Raw genomic sequence first — 24837 nt, 5'->3', positions numbered from 1 at the left:
AGGATCCACCATCTTCCCCGCTATAGGGCTCCATTCGTTGTCCTGGCTTTCTTGGGCTTCACCGCGGTCGAACTCTGATCTAAATGTGTAGTAGGGTCTTCAGCATGATCCCTAACGGATTCCTCGATATCCTCCATGTCAGTGTCCTCGGAATCCGAAGGTGGGAGTGAAGATAGAGGCGATGAATCGACTGAGGAGAGTGGTGATGAATGAATATGATCAGCAGGTGAGGCCTTGGAAGGGGCATTAACCATAACATCAATCATTTCGGTATCCCCGCATTCCAAAGGTGGGAGAGAACTTAGGGGTGAAGAGGCCAATGAAGTAAGAGGGGATGGCGTTTGATTTTCATAAGGAGTTAGGCACCGGGGCAGGGTTTCGTCCATGAGAGCTTGCGTTACGTCAGCAAAGGGTACTTTAATCCTGGAAGATGATGTAGGAGCAGTCGATATAGCCGGTGCATTTAGGATAGTTTCTTTAGGAGGAAGTGGTAACCTTCTGAATAACTTTGTAGCCATTAATATGGTATTTACGTCCTTTTGGTGTTCATCACGTTCCTCAGATGTAATAGATTCCAAGTCCTCATAAGAAAAGGTGCAGATGAGCTTCTTTGATTCCCGATCAACGAATTGTCCACAACCGTGAGTGACAACGGTATAGAGATTTGAGATGATTTCCATGGTCCTTTCGTGGGATTCGAATGGTAGAATTGGGTCGTTGAACCTGGTGAACTTGCGATCAAAAGTTCTCTTCACCGAGTGGGCGGACTGATCGGCCTGCTTTGCAGCCATGAACATGGCAGCCTTTGCAGGATAGCGACTATGATACGGACAAGGGAGAATTTAATTCGATATTAGTACACTTTTTAAAGACGTAGGAGTTTTACTCACGTCCCGGTTTTTTTATCACCATGTGTCTTCACAGAAAGTGGCATTGGGTCGGGTACATTTTCATAACCCTGCTCGTGGAAGTAATCCAAAGCCCTTTGCCTGGAAAATGGTTTTTGTAATGTAAATGCATAACAGTTAGAGTCCTTCGTACCAATATTCGAAATAGCGGTACAGCTTCGTTTTGCTTACACAAGTCTTCCTTTCCCCAAAATCCCATCAGGCCCAAGTACAGCAAATTGGCAGGCGGGATTAAGCCAATTGCCCGTGCTTGGGAAGCCATCTGGTGCGAGAAACTCGTGAGGGACATGAGCGTAAGATTTCGCCATACGGAAAGGTTGGGGAAGCTATAAGTGAGGATGTTAATGAACGAGAATCGCAGCCGAAGTAATAACAAAGCAGCTTACATCGTTATCACTGAAACCAGTTTGGCGCTTGACATCAATTGGCTTCAGCAAATCTGACAGAAATTTAACACCAGGCAATGCCGAGGAGTCACTGAACAGGGGGTGAAGTTAGTTTGCTGTTTCGATCAAATACATTGTAGATATCACCTTACTTCGCATTCAAAACAACAGGGAATTTATCCCTCTTTCGTTTCTCCCAACCAGGATCGAGGTCCGTTGACATTTTACCTGGGTTTAAAATGTCCAAAAGCAATCACATACAAAGACAAGCATGCAGTCAGTATTGAATGGAGTTATAGGTACCTTGGTTGGAGTCGGAAAAAACTCGTCAAGGGGCAAATAGATCTTTCACAACAATTGGGTAGACATCAGGTTATGCAGAAGCCGTATGCCACCCAGTAAGTAAAATCAAAACCTGCCACTCTTTTAAGTAGTCTTCTAATCCGCGCAAGGTACCTGATAATGGATGAATGAAAGGGCGCTTTGAAAACATGGCTTACTAAGCGAAGAGTATTTATGTCCGAAGATGATCCAATATAGCCAGGGATGACTGATCGATTGCTATTGCCCTGTTCATGAAGTTTACAATTGTTAGTGTTTGATCGAACTGATTGGTTGCAACCGTGTGGAATACAAACAATCACAGCGAGCGAGTTGGAAATGAAAGAATGGAAAAACTTACCAGTGAGCGATTGGTTAGATGAATGAAACGATATGGGATGTCGGAGCGAAGGGTGGGGTGTGCGGACAAACAAATAGGTTACCGCCACATGGTACTTGTAACTTGATGGTATAATACTTAAATATTGGAACAATACTACTTACTGAGGGCTAGAGAGTGTTTATGTTTATGTAATTAGAGTTATTATCTTAAGACCTTCATATGACTTGAATATTGAGGCGAAATCACTACGTAACAAGTAGTTACTCCTTATGTATGGTATGTATAGAAGTGTACACATCATAAAGATTTTACACAAAACATAACCGGTGTGAAAATTTATAAATGGTATTTACTCAACCATGGGTAGTTTGACAATATGGTTATTCCTTGCCAAAGATAATATTTACCAACAATGACAATAAATGGAATCTTCAAGTAAGGTACTAAAAGCTCCAATGTTCTAATCTATGGTTAGATCCGTACAAAAACGAGTGGTTACTGGAATAAGTATAAAGATACTCAATTGAGTAGGTTAATACTGAAAAAGATAGTTGAGACCAAAAATAATAAAATTCTTTCTACTTGTGTTTTGTGGGTAATCACTCGGATATTCTAACACTCTCCTCGGCTAAATCGGTTTGAGATGGTTCTTGTGACATACTAGTTTCGTCATTTTCGCTTTTTGTTATATGGGAGCTCGCGCGCAGGGCTATAATGGTGTAATTTTTCAATCTGATATCATCAATCCAAATTTCAACTTCGTCATTTGAAAGGTGACCAGGGCCCTTGGAGATCATGAGGTCAGTGATACGGCTCTGAGGAGTGCATTGAAAGGTGAGCTTGATATCCCCGCGGAAGGTCTTGGCTGCAAAGGCGGCCTTCAAATTCGGGACTTTGGGATGTGCATCACCTCTGCCCTGATATCCTCCACGAAGATGTGGGGCTTTTCAGAAGTGTTCATCAGCGCTGTGATACTGCATTAGAAAGGAGCTAAGATTAATGCTCACCTATCAAATCATTAAGGGCATGCGCAAGTTCCATGCGTCTTTGTCCTTGACGCGCTGCACCTTCCGACATGGGCTTGGGATCAAGTCGTTTAGAGCGCAGATGCTGTGGAGCTTTCGTTGCTTCGAAAGCAAAACACTCGAGGAGATGGACCTTTTGCTGATCACGGGCCCACCGTGCACAAGAGGTATACTCTTCCTGAAAAAGAGCACGGGGTGCGGAAGTGGCTGGGTTCCAACTTGCCACAAGCAGGTGGAATTGGAGATTGAAGTGTTCCTTCAATACGTGTAGCTGAATTGATCACAGATGGAGGATAATTGTGTAAGTAGGATTACATGTGATTATTTGAAGGGATCTTACCTGGCGTATAATTTTGCTGATTTTGAAGTTCATTAGCTTCTCCATGGACTGATTTTTGTACTTGCCACTGTGTCTCCACAATCGACCCTGGTACAAGTCGTGGGAGACTTTTGTCAGATTGACCAGGCGCTCAAAAACCGGTACATATTGATTGAGTTCTTCTTCGCTAAGTGGTTCTATGGTGGAAGCCGGGGTTTTAGTAGACGCCTCTTCAACCGGAAGACAAGGATTGATTCCGAGAGGGGTCTTAGTAAGTGCATAAGCCTCGCTCGTTGCCACACATAATCTTTCAAATAGACGAGGAGTGAAAATTTCGTGTTCTTCATCGTTGTAGGAGGACCACGTGGAGCCGACAATCGCGTTGCGCTCCTTAAAGCCAGTTGATACACCTTTGGGTGGCACTAAGGGAGATGCAGAATTGAGATTGTTTAGTGGAGGATTTGTATGGCTCATTAATCGTGCTTACTGGGAGTTTTCGTGGCCGCAATGCTATAGGTTTGATAGTTGGTATACATATTGGGCTCCCGAGATAATGGTCCCTCGAGTCTAGTAAGGATATCGTAAGAAATTGTAATATTAGTTAAGTGACATTCCGTCCAGGGAGGTAAGGGAACGGTGTGTTACTTACAAAGCTCCATCCAATACTCGTCGGCTGCACTTCAGGACTAGGCACAGCATCGTCTTATCCAATTCATAGTTGGATTGAAGAGCCTGCGCTTCATAGAGACCGGTGGCAGATATACGGTTGTTCTTCGTAAAGGTGAGTGACGCCAGCTCTTTTTCAGCGCGCGGCATTCCCCACTCTTGGCCCAAGGCTCGGTAGTTGCTAAAGGTGGGCACTGTGTCGTCAATGTCAGCGTCAGGAGCGTTATCATTTTCGATTGTTGTGTTTTCATTGGCGTGATCTTCGTCTTGTTCAATTTTGTCATCATCATCTTCGTTGGGTCGTGCTCGTTTGCGAGAGCGGGTTCGTCCTTGAGCTTGAGTTTGACTTTCGGTCGCTCGTTGTTGGCGGACGGTTGTAGTGATAGGTAGAGGGTTACGTTGAGTGGTAGGTCGAACAATAGAGGGAGGCAACTGCCATTCGCTGCCAGTGTCACTTTGAGAATCAGGGTCATGACTAGAAGGAGGTGGCGAGGACGCTGCCCGAGCCCTTCGAAGTCCAGGTCGCATGTTGGCAATTAAGTCTGAAACGATGCGTAGTTTATACTTGAAGATGGATAATGGCAGATGGAATGGTTTGAAGAGTTGAAATGATGAGACTTTGGGATTGAATGTTGAGGAGACATCTTGTGAGTAGTAATATGAGAGGCCGCGAGGTTAATTATAATGAGGTTATGCGGTGTATAGGTAGTGAGTTTTTGGTCTGAGGTGGTAATTTGAATTGATGCGGTGATAAATCATTAGATGTGGTGGTGAGTTTTTTTTCGAATCAATGGTGACTTTTTTGGTGTGATGGTGATTCTGTTCATGCGGTGGTGAGATTTCAAATCTGGTAGTGATATTGGTGAAGTAATGGTGATTTTGTTGTTTCAATGGTGATATTTGTGTGAAATGGTAAGTTTTTGTTGATTCGGTGGTGATTTTTTTGTGTGGTGGTGAAATTTGAACTTCGGTGGTGAGTTTCTTGCTGAAGTGGTGAGCTTTTTACTGGAGTGGTAATTTGTTTTGCTCAGGTAGTAATATTACTTGTAAGTACGTGAGGCGGCAAAGGGGGTCCCCTTGTGAGAGTGGGGACTTAGCCAATTTTGTTGAGTGCTGCAGGTTACCCTAGGAGCAGCTAGCAACTAGCTAATTCTATAGAGGATTTTTCTAAGTACATGCGATGATACATCAGGCTGTATCATCCTATACATTTGGTGCGTTCTGGTGCGCACAGGTGAACATCCCGTAGGTAATTTAGACCGCTTGTTGTATCGTCTGCAGAAACCATTGTAAAACTTGACCCATTTGTCCAGAGCTCGTTGAAAGACAGGGATAAATAGGTGGAGAAACAAGGCCCTGAAAAGCAACAATAAAGATTTCAGCATGGAATCACCAAAGAAAAAAAAGGAGCTTCACCTAGCCATTGGATCATATTGATCATATAAATCTTGATCAATGTGCTCTTGAATTTTAGCTTTGATATTTCCAGTCCGTCCACAAGTCATTTTGTCCCAGAAGCACTCAATGTTTTGGTTACAAGGGGATGGAACATATTGTTGATACGGCCAGTTTGGAGCTCTGGAACCGTAAGTTTCTCTGAAATAAAGTTGATGTCCCGCAAGAGGAACAGTCTCAGTTCCTCGATCTGTGGTGAGCTTTTTGGGAATGCCACCTTGCTTTTTTACAAGCCCCAGATACCACAAGTCAACATGGCGGGGGTCGCTGTTGGTGACATGAGCATGAAGTCCCAAGATCTTTCGAGACCAGCAATCAATGAAACCATATATACCAATTCCAAAGTTAATCAACTTGTCGTGTCCATCGGAAGCCCAAACCTCATTGGGACCGCCCGCATAGTATTCCCGTCGCTTGAGTTTATGAGCAGCTCGCATTCTGACAGCATCTGGGTCCATTGCCTTCATAATAGCCGCAATAACATCACTATATAAAAGAGGATTTGGAATGTAATTAGCATCAGAGCAAAATGAATCAAGAAGGGCCAAACACTTGCCGTTGGATGTGAAGCTCGTGTTCCTGAGCTAGCATCTTCTTGATACTCTTGATTCCAAGTACATTTCCATATTCAATCTGAAGTTCTTCAATCTTGTTACATACGGTGGCATATGTTACTACACCCATGTCAAGATCATCCTTTTGGCGGTGAAGATTGAGTTGCTTCTCAACTCGAGCTAAAGTTGACCGGCTGATGATGATGTTGTGTTTGTTTTTGAGGGCAATGAGAGCTTGCTTTTGGTTCAGAGATTGTTTGTAATTATCTAATACTGCATCCTTTACAACCTCCACATCATAATTTCCTTGTTGTTTCAAGTCCCATTCTTTGATCCGTCTTCTAACAGTTCTTACACATACTCGGATGTTGTGCCGTTGCCAAACAGTGTTGCATACTGTTTGTGCTGGCCAGTTGTTAGCCACAGCTTCTTCCACAAGCGGTCGCAAGATTTCATCAGATATTTTCGCTGGCATGTTGGTGTGTAGTTGGTGATGGAGACTGAAGGTGTTTGGATGAGGATTGCAGAAGATTGAGGACGGTCGAGGAATATTCAGGATAATCAAAGAAGATCGAGGATGGTCTAAGAAGATTGAGGACGGTTGACAAATATTGAGGAAGATCAAGGACAGTCGACAAAGAAAGAAGAAGGTTGGGGACGGTCAACGAAGATTGAAGAAGATTGAGGACGGTTGTCGAAGATTGAGGAAGATTGAGGACGGTTGACAAAGAAAGAAGAAGATTGAGGACAGTCGAAGAAGATTGAGGACAGTCGACGAAGATTGAAGAAGATTGAGGAAGATCGAGGACGGTTGACAAAGATCGAGGAATATCAAAGACAGTTGACGAAGATCAAGGAAGATCAAGGAAGATCAAGGACGGTTGACGAAGATCAAGGAAGATCAAGGAAGGTTGACGAAGAGAGAAGAAGATATGAGACGGTTGACGAAGAAATAAGAAGATCGAGGACAGTTGACAAAGAAAGAAGAAGATCGAGGACGGTTGACAAAGATTGAGGAAGATCAAGGACGGTTGACGAAGAAAGAAGAAGATTGAGGACGGTTGACAAAGATTGATGATGATGAAAGAGGTTTTGGAGGAGAGCGAGACAGGAAGCAGGTACTTTGAAGCTCTTGAGACAGATGGTAGAATGTCTCCGGTCGGAGGTGTTGATACCTGTGAGACCGAGCTTGTAGCTAGTTGGCCAACATGTGGTTTTTGGCTGCAGTAGCATCTAACATCGGTGTTTGAATTGTACAGTTTGATAAATGTATTTTTTGGTTTTTGGTTTTTTGATTTTTTGATTTTTGGTGTTGCTGGTACTTTTTGTTGAAAGGTGACAATGCAATGAAAACGGTGTCGACCACTGGAAATTTGGGCAAAAAGGGGTTTCTGCCATGACTTTTACCCCAGTACAGGGGTTTTATCCCTGTATTTGAGTATTTTCTGGAGTTTTGTCTTTGATTTTTGAATTTTGCACCCGGGAATTGTGATTTTTGATTTTTGAAATTTTGCATTGTCACTTTGGAACGTCTCACATTCCGTACTGAACATTGGCTGGCAGCATTGCACTCAAGATACTTGTTCCAACCTGTTTCCTTTGTTATGTGGTTGAGCAAATGTAGTGTACAGGTTTTTTAGCTAAATTATCCAGCTCCCACTGCTTTCATTGTTCCATTTGCTTAGCCTAGTTGCCAATTATATTGCTCCTGCTTTTCCAAGTCCTGGTTTCAAGTTGTGGCAATGGTCACCTGCCCTGCAAAACACATGATGACATCTTTGAGTTTGAGACAATTGACTTCTGTGTTCTTGTGAGTCTGGTCAGCTCTACAGTGTTTGGTTCACAAGGATATAAATATATGGTGGTAGAAGCTCTTTGGATAGTTGAGAGGAATTCCAAGTCAGTCTTTCACTCCGGTGATGACCCTCAAGAAATGCAGAATACAACAAGGTTGAAAGAAGAATAATTATATACATATTTTAATTGGAGTAGGTCTTAAGGGGTGTCGCACTGCGTCACATGATCATTGCAGCATCTTAAATGAATTGCTTAGCATTCGATTCCTCACCTGAAATATCACTTGAGCCTTACAAAGTTGCAACTATCTAAGGCTGTGACCATCATTCTACCCTGCGATATAAACCAAGATGATGTGCCTAGAGGTATATTAAAGCAGTCTTGCAAACCAATTGGTCTGAGTAACATCTAGTTGCCAGGCCCATTCTTCTTCATGAACCACTTGCCCAAAACCAACACGTGATCAACCTCTGTAGATGGTATTCACTCATCTGATGGAAAGAGTTTGGCTTACAGCTCAGTGAGGTTGAAATTGAATGCTACCTAAAGTTACCTTTGGCCTGGATGTATGCCAAGGAATGGTTCCAGGTAATCCCTCGGAATGACTCCTACTTGTTCAACTTCAAGTGCTACATGAGATTTGCCTCAAGAACCAAATTCAAATAACCTTTGAATTCTGAGATCTGAAAAAATTGTGGAAGCAATGGAAGAGTGTAACTTGTTGAATAAGCATTGGTTCAGATAAACTTAGACTTGCACTCTCATAAAGTTGCAAGATTGGAAAAATCAAACTCATTCTCATTAAATCCTTTTTAGAAAGAAGCATATCACATCATATCATATTAAGAGCACCCACTATGGTGAGGGTGATTCATGGTAGCTTTTGCGTTCCTGAGTGCAAAATTTGATCATGCGTGTAACAACTAAATTGGTAAACACATGAAATCCACTATGAATTGATGTGATGTCTGCTTTGCCAATGATAAATCACTGTGAATCAATCAGGTCCACAGTGGTATGATTGTCAAACAAAATAACTTATTTTCATAAATTTAATCCAGCAAGATATCCATCAAATGCCTGCTGCAAGCTCCTTGAAAAAACAAATCAACCGTCTTTTGAAGTTTTTAAACAACAATGATGAGCAGCAGAACTATGACCAATTGGTCTTTGACTGCCTCTTCAATGAGCTCCCACCACCTCCACCACTCCCTCATACTTGTATGAGTTTGAGGAAGGTTTTTAAAGTTTGCACTTTGAAGTTGAGGTGTTGAGGTTTGAACATTGAGCTTTGAAGTCTTGAATTGTGATGTTTTGAAGTCTGAGGTTTTGAAAACCGCAGTTGTTGACCAATTATCCCACAATAAATCATGTTGTAGGCTTGCGTAGATCTGAACACGCAGACTGCAATACTTGATGCAGTCGTAGGGACTGCAAGTGTAAAACAGGTCCATAGTGGACCTGTCTGAATTTTGGTGTTACAGTAACACTAAATCACCTTGTTACGGCACCCATAGTGGGTGCCCTAAACCTTCATCCAAACCCCAAATCTATAATTATACCATCACTTCTTGTTTTGAAAACTCAATCAAAAACTAAGCATACCAATTCTTTCAATAAAAACTATATGGAATCACATTCTCTTTGCCCTTTTTTGAAAAAGATCAATGAAACGTACAAAAAAAGGAAATCTATGCATCATTGGATGCTTTAAATACATATACTTTATATAATAATAAACTACTACTTTTTCCAACACATCATGACACACTAATAAATTTTACAAAACAAAAACCAAGATAATTTTTTCAAGTTTTTAATCAAAAAATAATAAACAATATAGGGAAAAATAATCTCAAAAAACCCCAAAGATTAAAACCATGAACCCAATTTGTTTTTGTCTTTTTATTTCCTTAATGCTCTGTGAGCTCTAGGTTTAACTTCAGCTAAACTAATTTTAGATCCATTATCATGATCATCTTCTTCTTCCTCTTCTTGATCATCACTACTTTGAACTTCTTTTCCTTTTCCTTTTCCATTCCCGACCTTTTGTTTTTTACTACCTTCACTTTGTTCAATTCCAACTTCAACAGTTTCATTTCCTTCTTCTTCTTCTTCATCATCATTCTGATGACTTCTCATCCTCTCAGAATAGGGCTCATAACAGAAATAAGTGAAGATTTATGATTTAATTGATCATGTTTAGAAGATGAAGGATTGATTGAATTATAGAAGGTGAATTACTTGCAATCAAAACACATTCAAGTTGACTACTTTGACTTCTTCTTTTTGTTGAATGTGGATGATTTGACAAATAGCAGGTCAGTGGTAGTGTACTCACTTGGATCTTTAGCCATGATTGAAATCAATTGTTTAATATAGTTTAATATAGTTTAAGGATCCCACTATTTAGCGCCCCCTTGGGCAATATCCGGCGCCCCTCGAGTTTTGATCAATACCCGTGTGGCCCGTCAAAACCCGAGCACTATCAGCCTAAGTTTTGCTGAGTCGGACCCTGAGGGCTCCTTGAGGGCTCCTCACGGGGGCACAACTTCACAGATGAGCCCTTTATTTGACATTTTTGGTGCCCTTCCATCCTCGATGGGGCAACAAACATCATTGAAGCAAATGAAAGGGCACCTAAGTTCTTTTGCGCCCGGACCGGCCCCATGACTGCACGGACATCGGCCCCTCAAGTCACTCCTTGTTGAACTTTTCCTTCTTTCCTGTCCCCCCCACTGATCACATATTCAAACTTCAAACAACAACCTTCAACACACCCATCAACCTTACATCAACCTAGCAGTTCCTCCTTGATAAATTCAAGCTTATAAAACCATCAAACATTTAAAATCATTACTAATCTCATCCAAGACAAGATATGACTCAAAATTCAAATCTGATCTAGACTCAGCATAGGATCAGCATCAAGAACTCCCAATCTAGACTCAATATCAAGATCACTGTCAGCATTACCTCAACTTGAATGTTTCTCATTTCACTGTAGGTCATCGAAACCAACAAACTTGGATCCTCCAGCTTTATCGAATCTACATAACTCAGGTTTTACACTTTATGTCATGTTTTAAAAACATTTACTCACTTTACTCAAACTAAATAGCAGATGTTCAAAACCGTTGAACGTTTTTTAAACAATGTAGATGACAAAGGTTTAGGTCAAGTCTTTGAGCCGATTAAAGATACCTTAGAAGGTAACCATATGGTGTTTGATGTCATCTCACTCACCAATCAACTTGCAATGAAATCTTGGTCTGTCCAAACAGTTTCCTTTGTATATATTGCCAAACCATTTCCTATACTGATTTCTTCCCTTGTTTTTCAGGAACCAGATATCAAACTCAAGGGCCCAACTGAATGAGTCATTACACTTACTCAACACTTGTTCAAAACAAACTTCATCTTTGTACACTTTCTAGCACGGTGTAGTCTTGTATAACTGAAATTAAAGCAATGAAAATATTCAAACATCTTTGTTTGGGTTCTTGAACATCAAGACGGCTAAAGATACTGTCAGGAGCTTGCCGTATAGATTAGCATTCAGCGCTCTTGATGGGAAAAACAAGGACAAGAAGCCGAGTTGATTCTTTTTAAATCTATTCTTTTTTGACTGGGATAGTCTCAATTCAAATTCAAAAGAGTTGAGTTGAGCTTACATATTTGAGGCATTAACAATCCCCTTTTTTGCCTCGTATATCTTCGGTCCAGTCAAAATGATGTATTATCTACCAATGTCCCATCTTATGTTTTAAGACCGATATCTCGTATCAACCCCCGATGCATAAGATATGTTCATGCCGATGCATGTGGTCTTGTGTGCTTATCAAGCTCAGCTTCTCGGACTATCATCGAAGTGACATTGGCTCAGTATTTTACTTCGCTTACTTCAGAGGGTTCAAGGTTAAAGGTGTATCATGTAAATACAAAAGAGGAAATCCTTCAATGAACAATGGAGGATAAGTATAAATACACAAGATGAGATGAAATGTGGGAGCCCCAATCAGGAGCCCCTTTTTTTAAAAGGGGCACCTGAAGTGTTTGTAGCCTGGTGTCCGACCCGAGAGGGGGCGCCGGATACTGTTCCGAGGGCTCTAAATAGTGGGATCCTAGTTTAATATAAGTATGATAAGGATCCCAGGATTTAGAATTAGCTGGAATTTCAATTCCATTCTTTTCCAAAGAAAGATCAATCAAAGATTTACTATCAAAAGAAAAAACCATCAGTTCAAACATAAAATGAACCCCAAAACCCAACCAAAAAGAAACTTACATCTTTAATACAGCTCTACCATCCATACCAATGATAAGTGAAACCACTCCTTTATAAAATTCAAACTTATCTGGTTCATTCCCATCTTTTTCTTGAAATTGAATCATTCTTGGGAAAACCCATTTGAATAACTCTTGATGTAAAATTATATAAGGTTTTGAATTCAGAATTAACTTAATACATAAGCGTGATCCTCTGATTACAATAGTAGAACCCAATAATTTTGAAACCTTTGAAAATTGATCTTCTGAATCAATTTCTAATTTGAAAATAAATGACTTTTTTTAAAAAAAAAGTATCATAACATCAGCCATAAAATCCATACCCAATTATGTGTTTCAAGAGCATCAAGAAAAGAGAAACAAATATTGAAGAAAGTTGAAAAATCAAAAAACTAAGGGCCTGTTCGGCTGGAAACCAAATACGGTTTTTGGCCAAATACTCCACCAAAGCCAAAAACCGTATTTGGCCAAAAACGGTTTTTGATCAAAACATCTTCAATTTTGAAAAACAGCCCTGAGGCTGTTTTTCAGACCAAAAAGAGTTTTTGGGCTCATTTGCCCCTCCATCTCGATTTTTTGTTGACCGATTTGGTCAACTGTTTGGTAAACAAAAAATTGTTTTTGTGTAACAATTTTTTCGAAATCCAGCCGAACAGGCCCTAACCTCTTCGAAACTTTCTGGAACATTTCTAGCCAACTTTTCTTTTTTCCTTTCAAATTGAATCACTATTTCATTTCCAAAACAAAATCCTTTCAAAAAGCCAATTAAAATTTCAACACTCAATACTTAGATCAAGTTCATCATGACCAAATTGATTAAAGGTTGACAAAATTAAATTTGAATGTTCAAATTCAATTATATCAAAACATATTGATTTTGTAAACGTTGTGATTAATAATTCCAATTCTTCTTGATTTTTCATTTCTTTAAAACTTGTGGTTCAATCTATATGAAAAAATAGTTTTAATTTTTTGAAGAATCAATTTTCAAAAAGTTCTTATTACATTTTAAAGTATTTGTTCCACTTTTAATTCTTTCGGAATCATAAACTTCATTCAAAAAGTGTTTAAAAAATTTACTAATCAATTTCCTTACTCAAGTTCCTTGATCAAAGATTAATTTCATCAATTGATTTCTTTGTAAACTTTCTAAAATTCCTTCATGCGAATCTACAATTGTTAAGATTTCAATTGCTAAACATCTTGTATTGATTTCAGGTTCTCCTATTGTGATTTCTAAAAATCTTGATTTAAATTGGGTTGTGAAATTTTGCATTGGTCCTAGATCATCTTCTTGGCAGTATAAATTCTTTAAAGATTTCATGGCTTCAAATCTGGCTTCCTTATTCTATATTGATCAAAGGAAACAGGTTTCAGACTCATAGAAGAGTAGATGCTGTGGTAGAGGAATGAGAAAGATTCTCACAGTATCAGTCAAGACCCAACCCAAATATCATAGATAATGACCACCCAAAAAATTATCAGTAAGTTGATTCGTCTGTTGTCCTAAAGCTTAACACATTCAATCCAAACCTTGGGATCTGAGTCTCGATATTGATGAACAAAAACACTGCAGAAGAAAATCAACTTTATCAATCTCCTGCTTCTTCATCATCCATAAAAAATTAACTTGACTAACCCATCAAAGAAATCATTAATTTGATTCTCAAGACTCTCTTTCTGATCACTTACCAAACTTTTCCTTTTTTCCCATTCATTTAATCTTTCATCAATTCCAGATCGATTATTATGATGATTTTTGTTTTTAAGATCTAAATGTTTTTTATTTAATCGATTGAATTCCAAACTAACTTGAATTAATACATCAATAAATGAACTCATTCAACCAAACAAAAAACAAAAGTAGGAGTATATCAAATCAATTGTTTGTAATGAGTTCATTAAATGAGTTTCATATAAAATTAAAGACAAAGAAACAAAAGTAGGAGTATATCAAATCGATTGTTTTGAAGGGTTAGAGTTTACACTACGCCAAATTGCAAATTTACCGTGGAGTTTAGAAAATTGAGTAGACATAGAAAATTATAGAGAAGCTGGCAAGGGTCAGAAAAATATGAACAAATAATGGGAGGGCCCTTTGATGCATTCTGATTGTCTGGCATATTTTTTCATATTTTTAAAACCACAATGCATATAACACTACACAAAATATAATATCTCCTGGGCAGAAAATATAAAAACCAACAAACAGTGATATTGAGCAGTCTTGGAGAGAGACAAAAATACACAAAAATATGCATATTTTTCCTATGGCTGAGACCTTGGATTTGAGTATTTTTTTGTATTTTTTGTGTGAGAATTGTTGATTGTACTAACAAAAAACCTCCAGGATTGTTGGATTACAACCTGTAACAGACATTGGAGGGCATAATTTGAATTCAACAATCCCTTATATCTTTGTCAATTCTTGGTCAGACCACTTGATTTTTTGCTCATTGGAAAGCCAAACTCTGTGACTATATCTTTCATTGAGACAAAAAACCTGCATCTAATCCCAAAGAATATCTATGTGGATATATAGGAAATTGTTTCGAAGACAAATAGGTTTTTTTGTAGCGGAGCTACAGATTTGATGCATTAACATAACATTCACATGCATTTCATGGCTTCCTAATCAGATAACTATCAAGTGTTTTGACCCAGAATTGCAAAAGATATGAGGGATATAGAATTCCAGATATCCCCTTGTCACCCCTTGGCCAAATTCCAATCTGTGTTACAGGTTGTAATCTGAGAAACTGGGAGGTTTTTTGTTAGTACAGTCAACAATCTGCACACTAAAAATACAAAACAATACTCAAATCCAAGGTCTCAGCCATAGGAACAATATGCATATTTTTGTGTATTTTTGTCTCTCTCCAAGACTGCTCAATATCACTGTTTGTTGGTTTTTATATTTTCTGCCCAGGAGATATTATATTTTGTGTAGTGTTATATGCATTGTGGTTTTAGAAATATGAAAAAATATGCCAGACAGTTGGAATGCATCAAAGGGCCCTCCCATTATTTTTTCATATTTTTCTGACCCTTGCCAGCTTCTCTATAATTTTCTATGTCTACTCAATTTTCTAAACTCCACGGTAAATTTGCAATTTGGCGCAGTGTTAGTGTCTTACTAACCTTTTTGAATTCTTCTTGTAAATCATCTAATCTTTCAGGCACTGCATCTAGATCCAAGGCTTCATCTTGATCAATACTATTATTGCAACCACAACCCTATTTCATTCAAAAAGACAAATATTCAACTTTAATAATCAGGGCAAGCTTATTGAGGGGATCACCGTACTAACTCTTAGAATACAATTGATCATAAGCGCAATTCCTTTGGCTTCTTCGTTTGAATTGGTTTGAATCGAATTTGACCTTTGTACATCTCGATCAAATCTTTTAGAGTACGTTCAATAGCTGAGCTACCCTTCTGGATCAAATCTAATCGAATGGTTCCAGAACAATTGTTAATACATTTTCAAGAGAAGTAGCTAAAAAAGGATCAAGACCGACTAAAAGATCATTATCTTGTGAGATGATATAATCTCATTTAACTCGATTTGCTTATTCTCTATTACCCCTTACACCTTCATCATGATCATGAGCAATCTCTTGAGCTTGTTGTTGTTTGGTGTTTTGATTAGTCGTTGATTTAGTTTTAAGCGTGCGAATTTGTTTTTTTAGACCCGATTAATCTTTTAGATTTCTCTCGATAACAATCTGATGAAGGTGAATCTGAATGTAGATTCGATTCTGGCTGACTTTGAATTGGTTTTTTTACTTGTGATGAGCGTCCGGGACTTGATTGGGCTTGATCTGGTGAATCAGCTTTCAAAAGAAATGTTATTGTTAGTTTTCTCTTTTTGACAAGTTCATTCTGTTGATTATGAAAATGAGGAATTGACAACTTACAATTTGATTGTTGTGAAATTGAATTTGGAGTTTGTTTTTTGTTGTTGTTTTCTGTTTTACCCTGACTCCTCCGTTTCTTCAATGAGTAGCTGAAAGACATTGATGCACATCTCTCCAAGTAGTATCCATGATCAAACAACTTTTGTAGTCACAAACTTCTTTGGCAAATGCAACAAGTCCTTGAGTCTGTCCTTGAGTCTATCCTTGAGTCTTGAGAATTGCTTGCCACAACACCGTGATATCATTGATGAACAGGAAAGATGAGAGGAACAAATTGGTTTGTTATATAACTGGAAGAAATAGAAATTATCTAGAATTCATAGTGGTTTGACAGGCCATGAAGAGAGGTGGGGTCCGGAACAGCTGAGCCTAAGGGGGTTGGAGTCTTAGTGTACAGCTTGTCTTAGGGGTTTAATCCAGTTTTGCCAAGAAACTGGGCTGTGCCTTCAGTGTTATGATTTCATATTCAGTTATTTTTTCTAGTTATTCATTTTCTATTGCTTCTTTTTCTATGTGATATTTAACAATATACACATTATTCAAATAAATAAATAATACGCTGATCAATTTGGAATATGATCCTGTGTGCTTTGTTGTATGATAATCTTTCTAATAACCATGTGTAGTCCTAGTTCAAGCAACTGAACTGGATTGGGAACCCAACTTAGTAGCTGTTCATCTAAAACTGATCTTCTTGGTGTGTGATGGCGGCCAATCAGGGATGTCTAGGGCTCTTGTGCTAAAAGGAAGGGTTGTACTAGAATGAATCACAAGGGTGAATCAGGGATCATGGGAATTCAAGATCAATCATACTAAAAAGTAAATCATTGCACACACAGATCTTATTGTGATAATCACATGTGATCATCTATGGATCAGTGATCAGTTGATAACAGGAGATGTTCACATCAGCCTCCTTGTTGTATTTTTCTTATGTTGCTGTGCACTTTCTGCTTGTTCTGACGGGTATATAAGCCCTTGCTTTTGTTTTATTTATTTTGTTCTTCATCCTTTACAATAACAAATCAAGTTTACATAGCTCCATAAACCAATCAATCTGTCCATATCAACCTTCAAAAGCCCTTACAAGTTCCGTGTAAGCCCTTTTACAGTTAGTAACCACGGATCTGGTCTTTATTCTGCTATTTCTCTCTTGATCAATATTGTCAACTGCTGTCCTACATATGTAACACATATGTAATCAACCCGTAATAGTTATTCATCAACTATTACATGGGAAATTTCCTTGCTCAACAAGCTTCCTTATTGACAGATTCTGATTCTAATCCAATTCCTGTTTTCTGATTCTAAAGTTCAATCCGATCTTCTCCACTCATGACATGTGAGACCAATAACATCCAAGTATCAGCGCCATTCATTCAATTTCATACTTAGAAACACCCACAATTGGCCCATAGGCATGACTTGTCAACCCACCTTCCATTGCCACTGTGGTCCCTCCTACAACCACCAGTATGAAGGAGCCATTGGTAAAGATCACACAAGCTCCTTTGGCTTTTCTTCTGTGATTTGATTGGGTAATATTTGGTGTTTTGTCTCACCATGTGTGTTTCCCCTTTGTTTGTTATCTCCCATCTGGGCCTGTTTCACAGGGGTTCTGGGTATGGGCTCTGTTGAGCCTGTGGTTTGTGCTGTCAGGAGGCTCAAGATCACCCCAATGCATACAATTTCCAGACTCAAGAGTAGACTAAGGTTGCCATTGAGTATTGCATGATTCATTTAGGGTGTACTTAAGCAATTAGTGGTGAGAAATCACATTCTGCAAGTTCCAAAGTGTCTATTTGGTGGTGCATGTTTCATTTTGGCATCAAAAAACTTACAGAATGTGGTTTCTGGTCAGAAATTCCTTAAGTGAACATTCCCTCGAATCTTCTGCTCAGATCTTGCGCTCAAGAGACCACACATAAAAATTGGCCTGATCTTGAGACCATTCCTAGGCAACTTTGAGGCCTACCAAGGAAGCTTTTGAACACATATATTTTCCAACATATGATTCTCTCAGCACCAACCAAAAGGGTGGATTGAAATACATAAATTTCTCAAAGATTTTCTCAGATGTGCATGCTTTGGATGTTTGGATGGGGCTCAAAAAGTTAATTCAAGGTTTTCCTTGGGATTCAAGAAATTGTAAAGTCTGCTTATCTTTCCAACCCTTTTCACTAGTCCTTGTTGTCAATAAGCTTTTGAGTGACTTGCTTTTTGTCTTTTTCCTCAAGATGTGGTAGTAATACCTTTGTGGAGTTGCACATCTTCTCCTTACAAATAAGGAGCCCTACATGAACTCCTCTTTTTCTTCCGCCCAAACACTTAAGACTGATGGCCAAAAAAATTGTCAGTTAGGGCGCTCTCAGTCGTAACCTCGAGGGTCAAATGGGTTACATACATACATCAGTGCTTACTTTTCAAGCGTCACGCTCAACTCCTGATTTGAATTTTGTCTTCTACTCTTTGAAAAGACTCAAGGTCAGCCTGACGCAGCCTTAACATCATCTCAAAAAAATCGAGGAAGGTTTTGTGCGCAGGATGAGCGGATAAGATGAGCGAGCCATGGCGCCATGATGTGACTTGTGCGTCGTCATCGCTCCCATGATCTTGATTTGAACTTCAATCTCACGCCCGAGTCTTGATCGACTCTCACTAAAAAGCTGTTAATCTGTACAGATCACATAACGCGTAGACTTAATAGATAGTTATGTTTATGCTGACTGATAATCTATATGTACATACATGTAATGTTGTATGTAATTTAATTCAAATTAGTTTGATTTATAAAGTTCCCTTTGCCCCTTTCCATATCGACCTTCTTTACTAGGACTTCCTCTCAATCCCTTATCTCCTCGTCTGCTCAACCACTCTCAATCTCAAACAATCTTCACTTCTCTCTTGAAAGTTACTAGTTAAGACATCGCAACCATGAAGTCAACCGCTGCAGCTGTTGTGGCTGCTTTGGCAGTCACCATTCCTGCTACTTCTGCTGGTAAACACAAAATGAAACTTCACAAAATGCCAGCTTCTTCTTCTTTCAACTCTCAGACTGCACTCAACAATCTACAATCTCAAGCTGCTTGGCTCACTCAAAAGTACTTTGGAGACCTCGACGGTAATGGATTTGCTCAAAACAAGTTCAGATACGGTCGTCCTGCTCAAGGAAAAGGTCAAAAGGGTGAGATGAACATCCAAATGATCGAAGAAGAAGAATTCGAGGCTATAAACCATGATGTGCCCCTCAGCAGTGAGTCGCTTATCTCTTGACATCACATAATCCCATATAAGTGACACCATCCACCTCTAGATTATTTGAACGCTCAATACTTTTCTGAGATCACCATTGGTACTCCACCACAATCTTTCAAAGTGATCTTGGACACTGGGGTGAGCAGCTCACTCGTCTTGACTTGATATGCCAGCCACTGATATTAGTTCTTGAACACTATCGTCACAGTCCTCAAATTTATGGGTTCCTTCCACCCGCTGTACCTCGATCGCGTGCTTTTTACATTCCAAGTACGATTGCGAGGCTTCTTCATCCTACAAAGCCAATGGAACCGAATTCCAAATTCGATATGGATCAGGTTCCCTCGAGGGTGTCATCAGTAACGATGTGGTTAGGATTGGTGATCTCGAGATTCGAGACACTGACTTTGCTGAGTCTACCAAAGAGCCTGGTTTGGCTTTTGCCTTTGGCAAGTTTGACGGAATCGTACGTTTGATCTTGCGCTACTTAAGAAGGTGGCCATCAGCTTGCCAATCTTGCTGAACTTTCCATTCATTTGCAATTTGCAGCTCGGTCTTGGATATGACACTATCTCCGTCTTACACACCGTCCCACCATTCTACGAGATGATTGAACAAGGTCTCTTGGACGAACCTGTCTTTGCTTTCTATCTCGGTACCTCTCACGAAAGTGGTGTTGATAACCAGGGTGGTGAGGCCATCTTTGGTGGTATCGATGAAGCTCACTATGAGGGTGACATCCACTACGCACCCGTGCGTCGTCGTGGTTACTGGGAAGTCGCCCTTGAGGGTGTCAGATTTGGAAAAGAAGAGATGAAGTTGGTCAACGTTGGTGCTGCCATTGATACTGGTGAGTTTCCACATGGCGTCTCGCGTGTTGCTGAAATTGTTCTAATACATGGCGACGCTACGTAGGTACCTCTTTGATTGCCTTACCTACCGATACTGCCGAGATTATCAACGCATCACTCGGAGCCAAGAAGAGCTGGTCTGGACAATACACTGTTGACTGTGACAAGATCCCCACTTTGCCTGATCTCACCTTCACCTTCGCCGGTAAGGACTTCACTATCACCGCTGAAGATTACATCTTACAGGTTCAAGGCACCTGTATCTCATCTTTCTCTGGCCTCGATGTAAGTTTTGTTTTCCCCGTACTCTTCTACTACATGCACTCAATTGTTTCTTCACCCAATGCAGATGCCCCCTAACGTTGGCGAGTTATGGATCATCGGTGACACTTTCCTCCGAAAGTGGTACACTGTCTATGACCTCGGCCGTAACGCTGTCGGTTTCGCCAAAGCTCGTTAAATGATGCTTCAATGTCAGGATTAGAGTCTATCTTTGAATAAGCACACTTCCTTCAAAGCTATCCCAGGACTATTCCTCGAGACACTTTCCATCCACTGGACCGACCAAATTGTTCCTCTCTTTCAGTATCTTTCTTTCATTCTAGTCAGATGTCGTCTTCTCCTGCACTGATCCTTCAGTGTTGTACTACCATTGTCCCACCATCTCCTCATTACTCTTATCAAAGTATTTGTTACTCTGCTTTTGATGCAATATCATTCTTTATTCAAGTGTGTATGTGTTCTATGATTGTAAGAGGGGTGTCTGTTGTGAAACCAGATTCTGTTCTTTTTATAGTTGTCTACATCACCACCAACATATTTACCTCGGATTTTGTAATCCGAGGTATCCTCGGATGCAAAACCTCGGACAGAAGCTTCCCGAGGTTTTGATCCGAGGTAATTCTCAGGGCAAAAAAATACCTTGGGCAAATACCTCGGACAAGGTTTGTCGGAGGATCTGCCTCCGATGATGCCTCGGATTTCTCAACCCGAGGCATCTATGCTGGCAGTGCATAGACTGACCTTTCGTATGCTCCTGAATCTGGAAGGGGCAGAAAGTGGCAAAAACCAAAATATGGGCTAAAAGCGCTAGTGTTAAGATAATGCTTTGTTGGAATTATCGACAACAAGCAGAGAATACACACCTGACGATGTGAGAGTGGAAAGTTTAGGAAGGTTGTGGACGAAATCAGAAATAGCGAGATGAGTAAGTGAAGAAAGAAATACAAGGCTATACAAAGACGGTATTTATACAGAAAAAGTCTCATAAGGGCCTACAAATCCATCACACATTCCACGCTACTGTTTCATCTTAGTCCAAACCATTTCATTTCCATCTCTATCCATAAGCCATCAGGTACGTAGAAAATGAGCTGCCTTTCAAGTCTGTATTCAAATGTTTAAGCTAAGTCGGTCAAAAATGAAATATGAAAAGTGTTTAGCGCAACAAAGAAAAAGAGATTAATCTGGTCAAAACTAGAATAGAATTGGCTGATCCAGATTTAACTACGAAACCCCCCCTCGTTAGCTAAACTACTGTGTCTTCAAGCAAACCAAGATCTCTCCTAAATTGTTGGAGTTTAGACTTGTCGAGAGACTTAGTGAGAATGTCAGCGATCATATCATTAGTAGAGCAAAATTTGATGTCCAGACTTTTATCCTGAATTTTCTCTCTGATCCAATGAAAATGAATTTCGACATGTTTAGTACGACTGTGAAAAACGGGATTGCGAGATAGTGCTATTGAGCCTTGATTGTCGCCAAAAAGTGTTGTTGATATAAGTTGATCGTAACCAAAATCAGACATAAGCCGCCGAACCCACATTCCTTCTTGTCCAGCATCTAAGAAACCTTTATACTCCGCTTCAGTAGAAGAGAGTGCTACAGTCGGTTGCTTTTTGCATCGCCAACTAATTGCTCCTCCATTGAAGATGAATGTGTATCCAGAAGTAGAACGACGAGTGATTGTACAACCAGCCCAATTAGAGTCGGAAAAAGCCACAGGTGGTTTGAGGGAACCGCAAGGCACGCAGTGGTTCCTATGCCCACGGTGACTTAGCGGAGGTGAAAATGTGCATGCACACGCGCACGAGAAATTGCGCCAACCAAGTTGAGAATTTCATTTTGGAATCCTAGAATTCTCAACAAAAACCTTTTTCACCTCGCAAGACAACGTCAAGGCTCAATTTATAATTAATCTCAACCAAGATAATTCATCTCCTTTTTTCGAACACATTCGGAAAAAATTTTTAATATAATCTATTACGATGGATGCAAGAATCGCTCAAGCAGAAGCTAGGCTAACAAGGTCAACTTCGATTGCAACTGGAGTGGAACCAGGCCCAAGTCTAGAAAATCCGAAGAGAAGTTACAAGAGGAAGAATAGAGATGACTAAATTCAGGAGGAAGAGGAAGAAGATGAGCTATTGATAACCGGAGGTAATATCAACGGCGAAGAGATACAACCGGAGGTATTGGATGGCCCAAACATGAGAGGATCCTCAGACACGGAACGAGACGGATCCTGGAGACCTTCTCCGCCGAAAGACAAGGGGAAAGGTCGTAAAAACCCAAGTACGTCGTCTGATGACGACATCGATGGAGAAGACATTTCATCATTAGGTTAGTACTTCACTATTAAACCCTTTCCAACTCATTTGGCTTTCCCTTTTCCTCTCTAGTTATCAATTGTCTACACACGTACCACGTCGAATTAGGAACACATTCGTCTTAAGAAGTGTTGCCACAAGAACGGCCGAGGATATCCTCTGGATGGCCCGACGTAAGCGCATTGTTGAAAGGCTTGTCGCGACCCCTGATCCTAGGCTACCTGTCGTGTAGCAAGAATGGCAGGAAGAGCTGCCCTAGCTGCAAATGAGGAGAGGCGTGTTCATGCTCCAGTGGAGATGAAGCCTACGATGTCAGAACAATCACCAAGCCCGTTTCCTGTTGATGCGTCGACGCGAGCAAACCAGGTTTTCTTGATCAATTTATGATTCATCCAGGTTTCTTCATAGCTCAGCTGTTGATTTGTCCCTTTCATCATGTTTGAGCTTTGTTCAGAGGGACTTTTAACACTCTCAGTGGGGTTTATCCTGATGTATTATCCTTTTACAAATGGTCTTTAGATAATTTGCTTGTACTCCTTTGATGAAAGGTTCTTTCGAATCGCTCAATCGCAAATCACAAAGAATCTACAATCAAGCACCTTACATGATATGTGATTCATGCGAGCAACTACTTCAGTCCTCTTAGATTTTATCGTTACTGCCAAATATCCTTAGATTGATCTGAGCAAATCCAAAATGGGTGAGTGAAACTTTCCTTGTCCACCAGCCTATTGCTTGGATTTTAACGCAATCTATTGTTCTCTCCAAGCCGGAGGATTGAAGCCATCGAACAATTGGAAGAAGGGAGTTCCAGTTAGATCGCTGAAGGCATCAAATGCCTCAGTTGCCCAGACTCTTCCAAAGGCCAATGCCAGGATCAGTCACTCGATTGCTGCATTCACAAGGCTTCTCCTGGGATTTACGAAGGAAAACCCAGTGTATCCAATGAAACCGAATCACGAAGAGCTTGGCCAATTACGTGCACCTAAACAATCCAACTTACTATCAGATCACCAAGTGTTTCAATCACAAACGGTTCCAACTGACGGCACGGCGGAAGATCTTGCCAAATTTAAAGAACTTTTTCTTCTTGATTTGAGTAATCACGGGGTTCTGCGATTTACATTCAATTGGGACGACTTAGATAGCAGCCTCTGGAATCGTACAATGGCCCTCTTTATAGTGAAACATTGGCTCTACGCAAAAAGTCAAGGCGCCTTCAAAAGAAAAGGTATCGATCCCACCTATGCCACTGTACCTATTTGCATTGGGCTAGTGCTCCGATGGATGCGAGGGCGTTCTCAAGAGATCCGTATTGGTCGCCGCAGGCCTGAAAAATTATTACTCAGAGAACGAGAGCGAAAAAAGAGACAGGTCAGTTTATGTACTTTTATCTATTGGTTTCAAACTGATACTGAATCTCTGTTTCTTTCATCAGTTATTTACTTATCGAAAAGAGACAGTGGATCGTCATCTATGTCCAGAAGCTTCAGATCTTCTTCCGAGCTCTGATTGTTGTTCCGACACTGAATGGGAACCCGATGCAATCCAACATCCTACTAAAGGATTGGTGTGGCGCAGCGTACAATACACAAGCCTTCTACATCAAATCAATCGTGTTTCTTTCAAATACAAGTTGGAGACAAGTACCCTTCTTTTGGCAAGTCAAAGATTTGATCAATGCCGACTTGAAGCAGCATTGGTCAATCCCGCCGCTGCTGTGTGTCGTGGTTTGCCATCAAACTGTTATGATCCTCTCTTTATCTCTGCCTTGACTGATGAACAGAGAGACTCATTGGATATGAAGGCTCCATCATCACTTTTGGCTTCTCTACCATCAGTAATCAATGAGTTACTTGAATGATAGCATTAGTTTGGCACATATGTATTCATGTAAAAGTTTCAATATGATCAGTTTCTTTATTTGTCTGTTCAAGATATCCAACTTGGTTAAGCTGTAAATACAAATATTTTGAAGTCAATCTACGTAGTGATTATGTATGTATTATAAAATATAAAAAGGCCTAAATTTCACCGAATCCCGACGAAGCCATGTCCCAGATGCCCTATCAAATTCAATTATAAGCTCAACATCATTTTATGGGTATGTTATGGTCATTAGTCACCATGCTTCGGA

General features: G+C 40.1%; 5 protein-coding genes across 5 annotated transcripts in view; 2 read left to right on the top strand and 3 right to left on the bottom strand.

Moving 5' to 3' along the window:
• Positions 1-20: 20 nt before the first annotated feature.
• Positions 21-1517, bottom strand: MELLADRAFT_96480 (uncharacterized protein; the record flags this gene model as incomplete). Its single annotated transcript, XM_007407496.1, has 5 exons — positions 21-819; positions 891-989; positions 1080-1234; positions 1295-1385; positions 1447-1517. The coding sequence occupies 5 exons, from the start codon at positions 1515-1517 to the stop codon at positions 21-23; spliced, it is 1215 nt and encodes a 404-aa protein (XP_007407558.1).
• A 1040-nt stretch (positions 1518-2557) lies between these two features.
• On the bottom strand, positions 2558-4496 carry MELLADRAFT_96479 (uncharacterized protein; the record flags this gene model as incomplete). The annotated part of the gene is made up of 5 exons (XM_007407495.1): positions 2558-2901; positions 2966-3254; positions 3324-3724; positions 3790-3869; positions 3952-4496. The coding sequence occupies 5 exons, from the start codon at positions 4494-4496 to the stop codon at positions 2558-2560; spliced, it is 1659 nt and encodes a 552-aa protein (XP_007407557.1).
• Positions 4497-18800: 14304 nt separating this feature from the next.
• On the top strand, positions 18801-20892 carry MELLADRAFT_42703 (uncharacterized protein; the record flags this gene model as incomplete). The annotated part of the gene is made up of 6 exons (XM_007407497.1): positions 18801-19238; positions 19299-19378; positions 19449-19706; positions 19790-20090; positions 20156-20376; positions 20441-20892. The coding sequence occupies 6 exons, from the start codon at positions 18920-18922 to the stop codon at positions 20549-20551; spliced, it is 1290 nt and encodes a 429-aa protein (XP_007407559.1).
• Positions 20893-23396: 2504 nt separating this feature from the next.
• MELLADRAFT_104528 (uncharacterized protein) lies at positions 23397-24564 on the top strand (the record flags this gene model as incomplete). Its single annotated transcript, XM_007407498.1, has 3 exons — positions 23397-23400; positions 23470-24074; positions 24139-24564. The coding sequence occupies 3 exons, from the start codon at positions 23397-23399 to the stop codon at positions 24562-24564; spliced, it is 1035 nt and encodes a 344-aa protein (XP_007407560.1).
• Positions 24565-24724: 160 nt separating this feature from the next.
• Positions 24725-24837, bottom strand: part of MELLADRAFT_104527 (uncharacterized protein) — a gene marked incomplete at both ends in the record, with an annotated part of 4728 nt that continues 4615 nt past the window's right edge. The window contains one exon of the mRNA XM_007407494.1: positions 24725-24766. Coding sequence (XP_007407556.1) covers positions 24725-24766 — 42 coding nt within the window. The remainder of the gene's footprint in view (positions 24767-24837) is intronic.

This window comes from Melampsora larici-populina (assembly GCF_000204055.1).
Source record: "Melampsora larici-populina 98AG31 unplaced genomic scaffold MELLAscaffold_9, whole genome shotgun sequence".
NCBI classification, from domain to species: Eukaryota; Fungi; Basidiomycota; class Pucciniomycetes; order Pucciniales; family Melampsoraceae; genus Melampsora; species Melampsora laricis-populina.
This window is presented reverse-complemented; position numbering and strand designations above follow the sequence as displayed.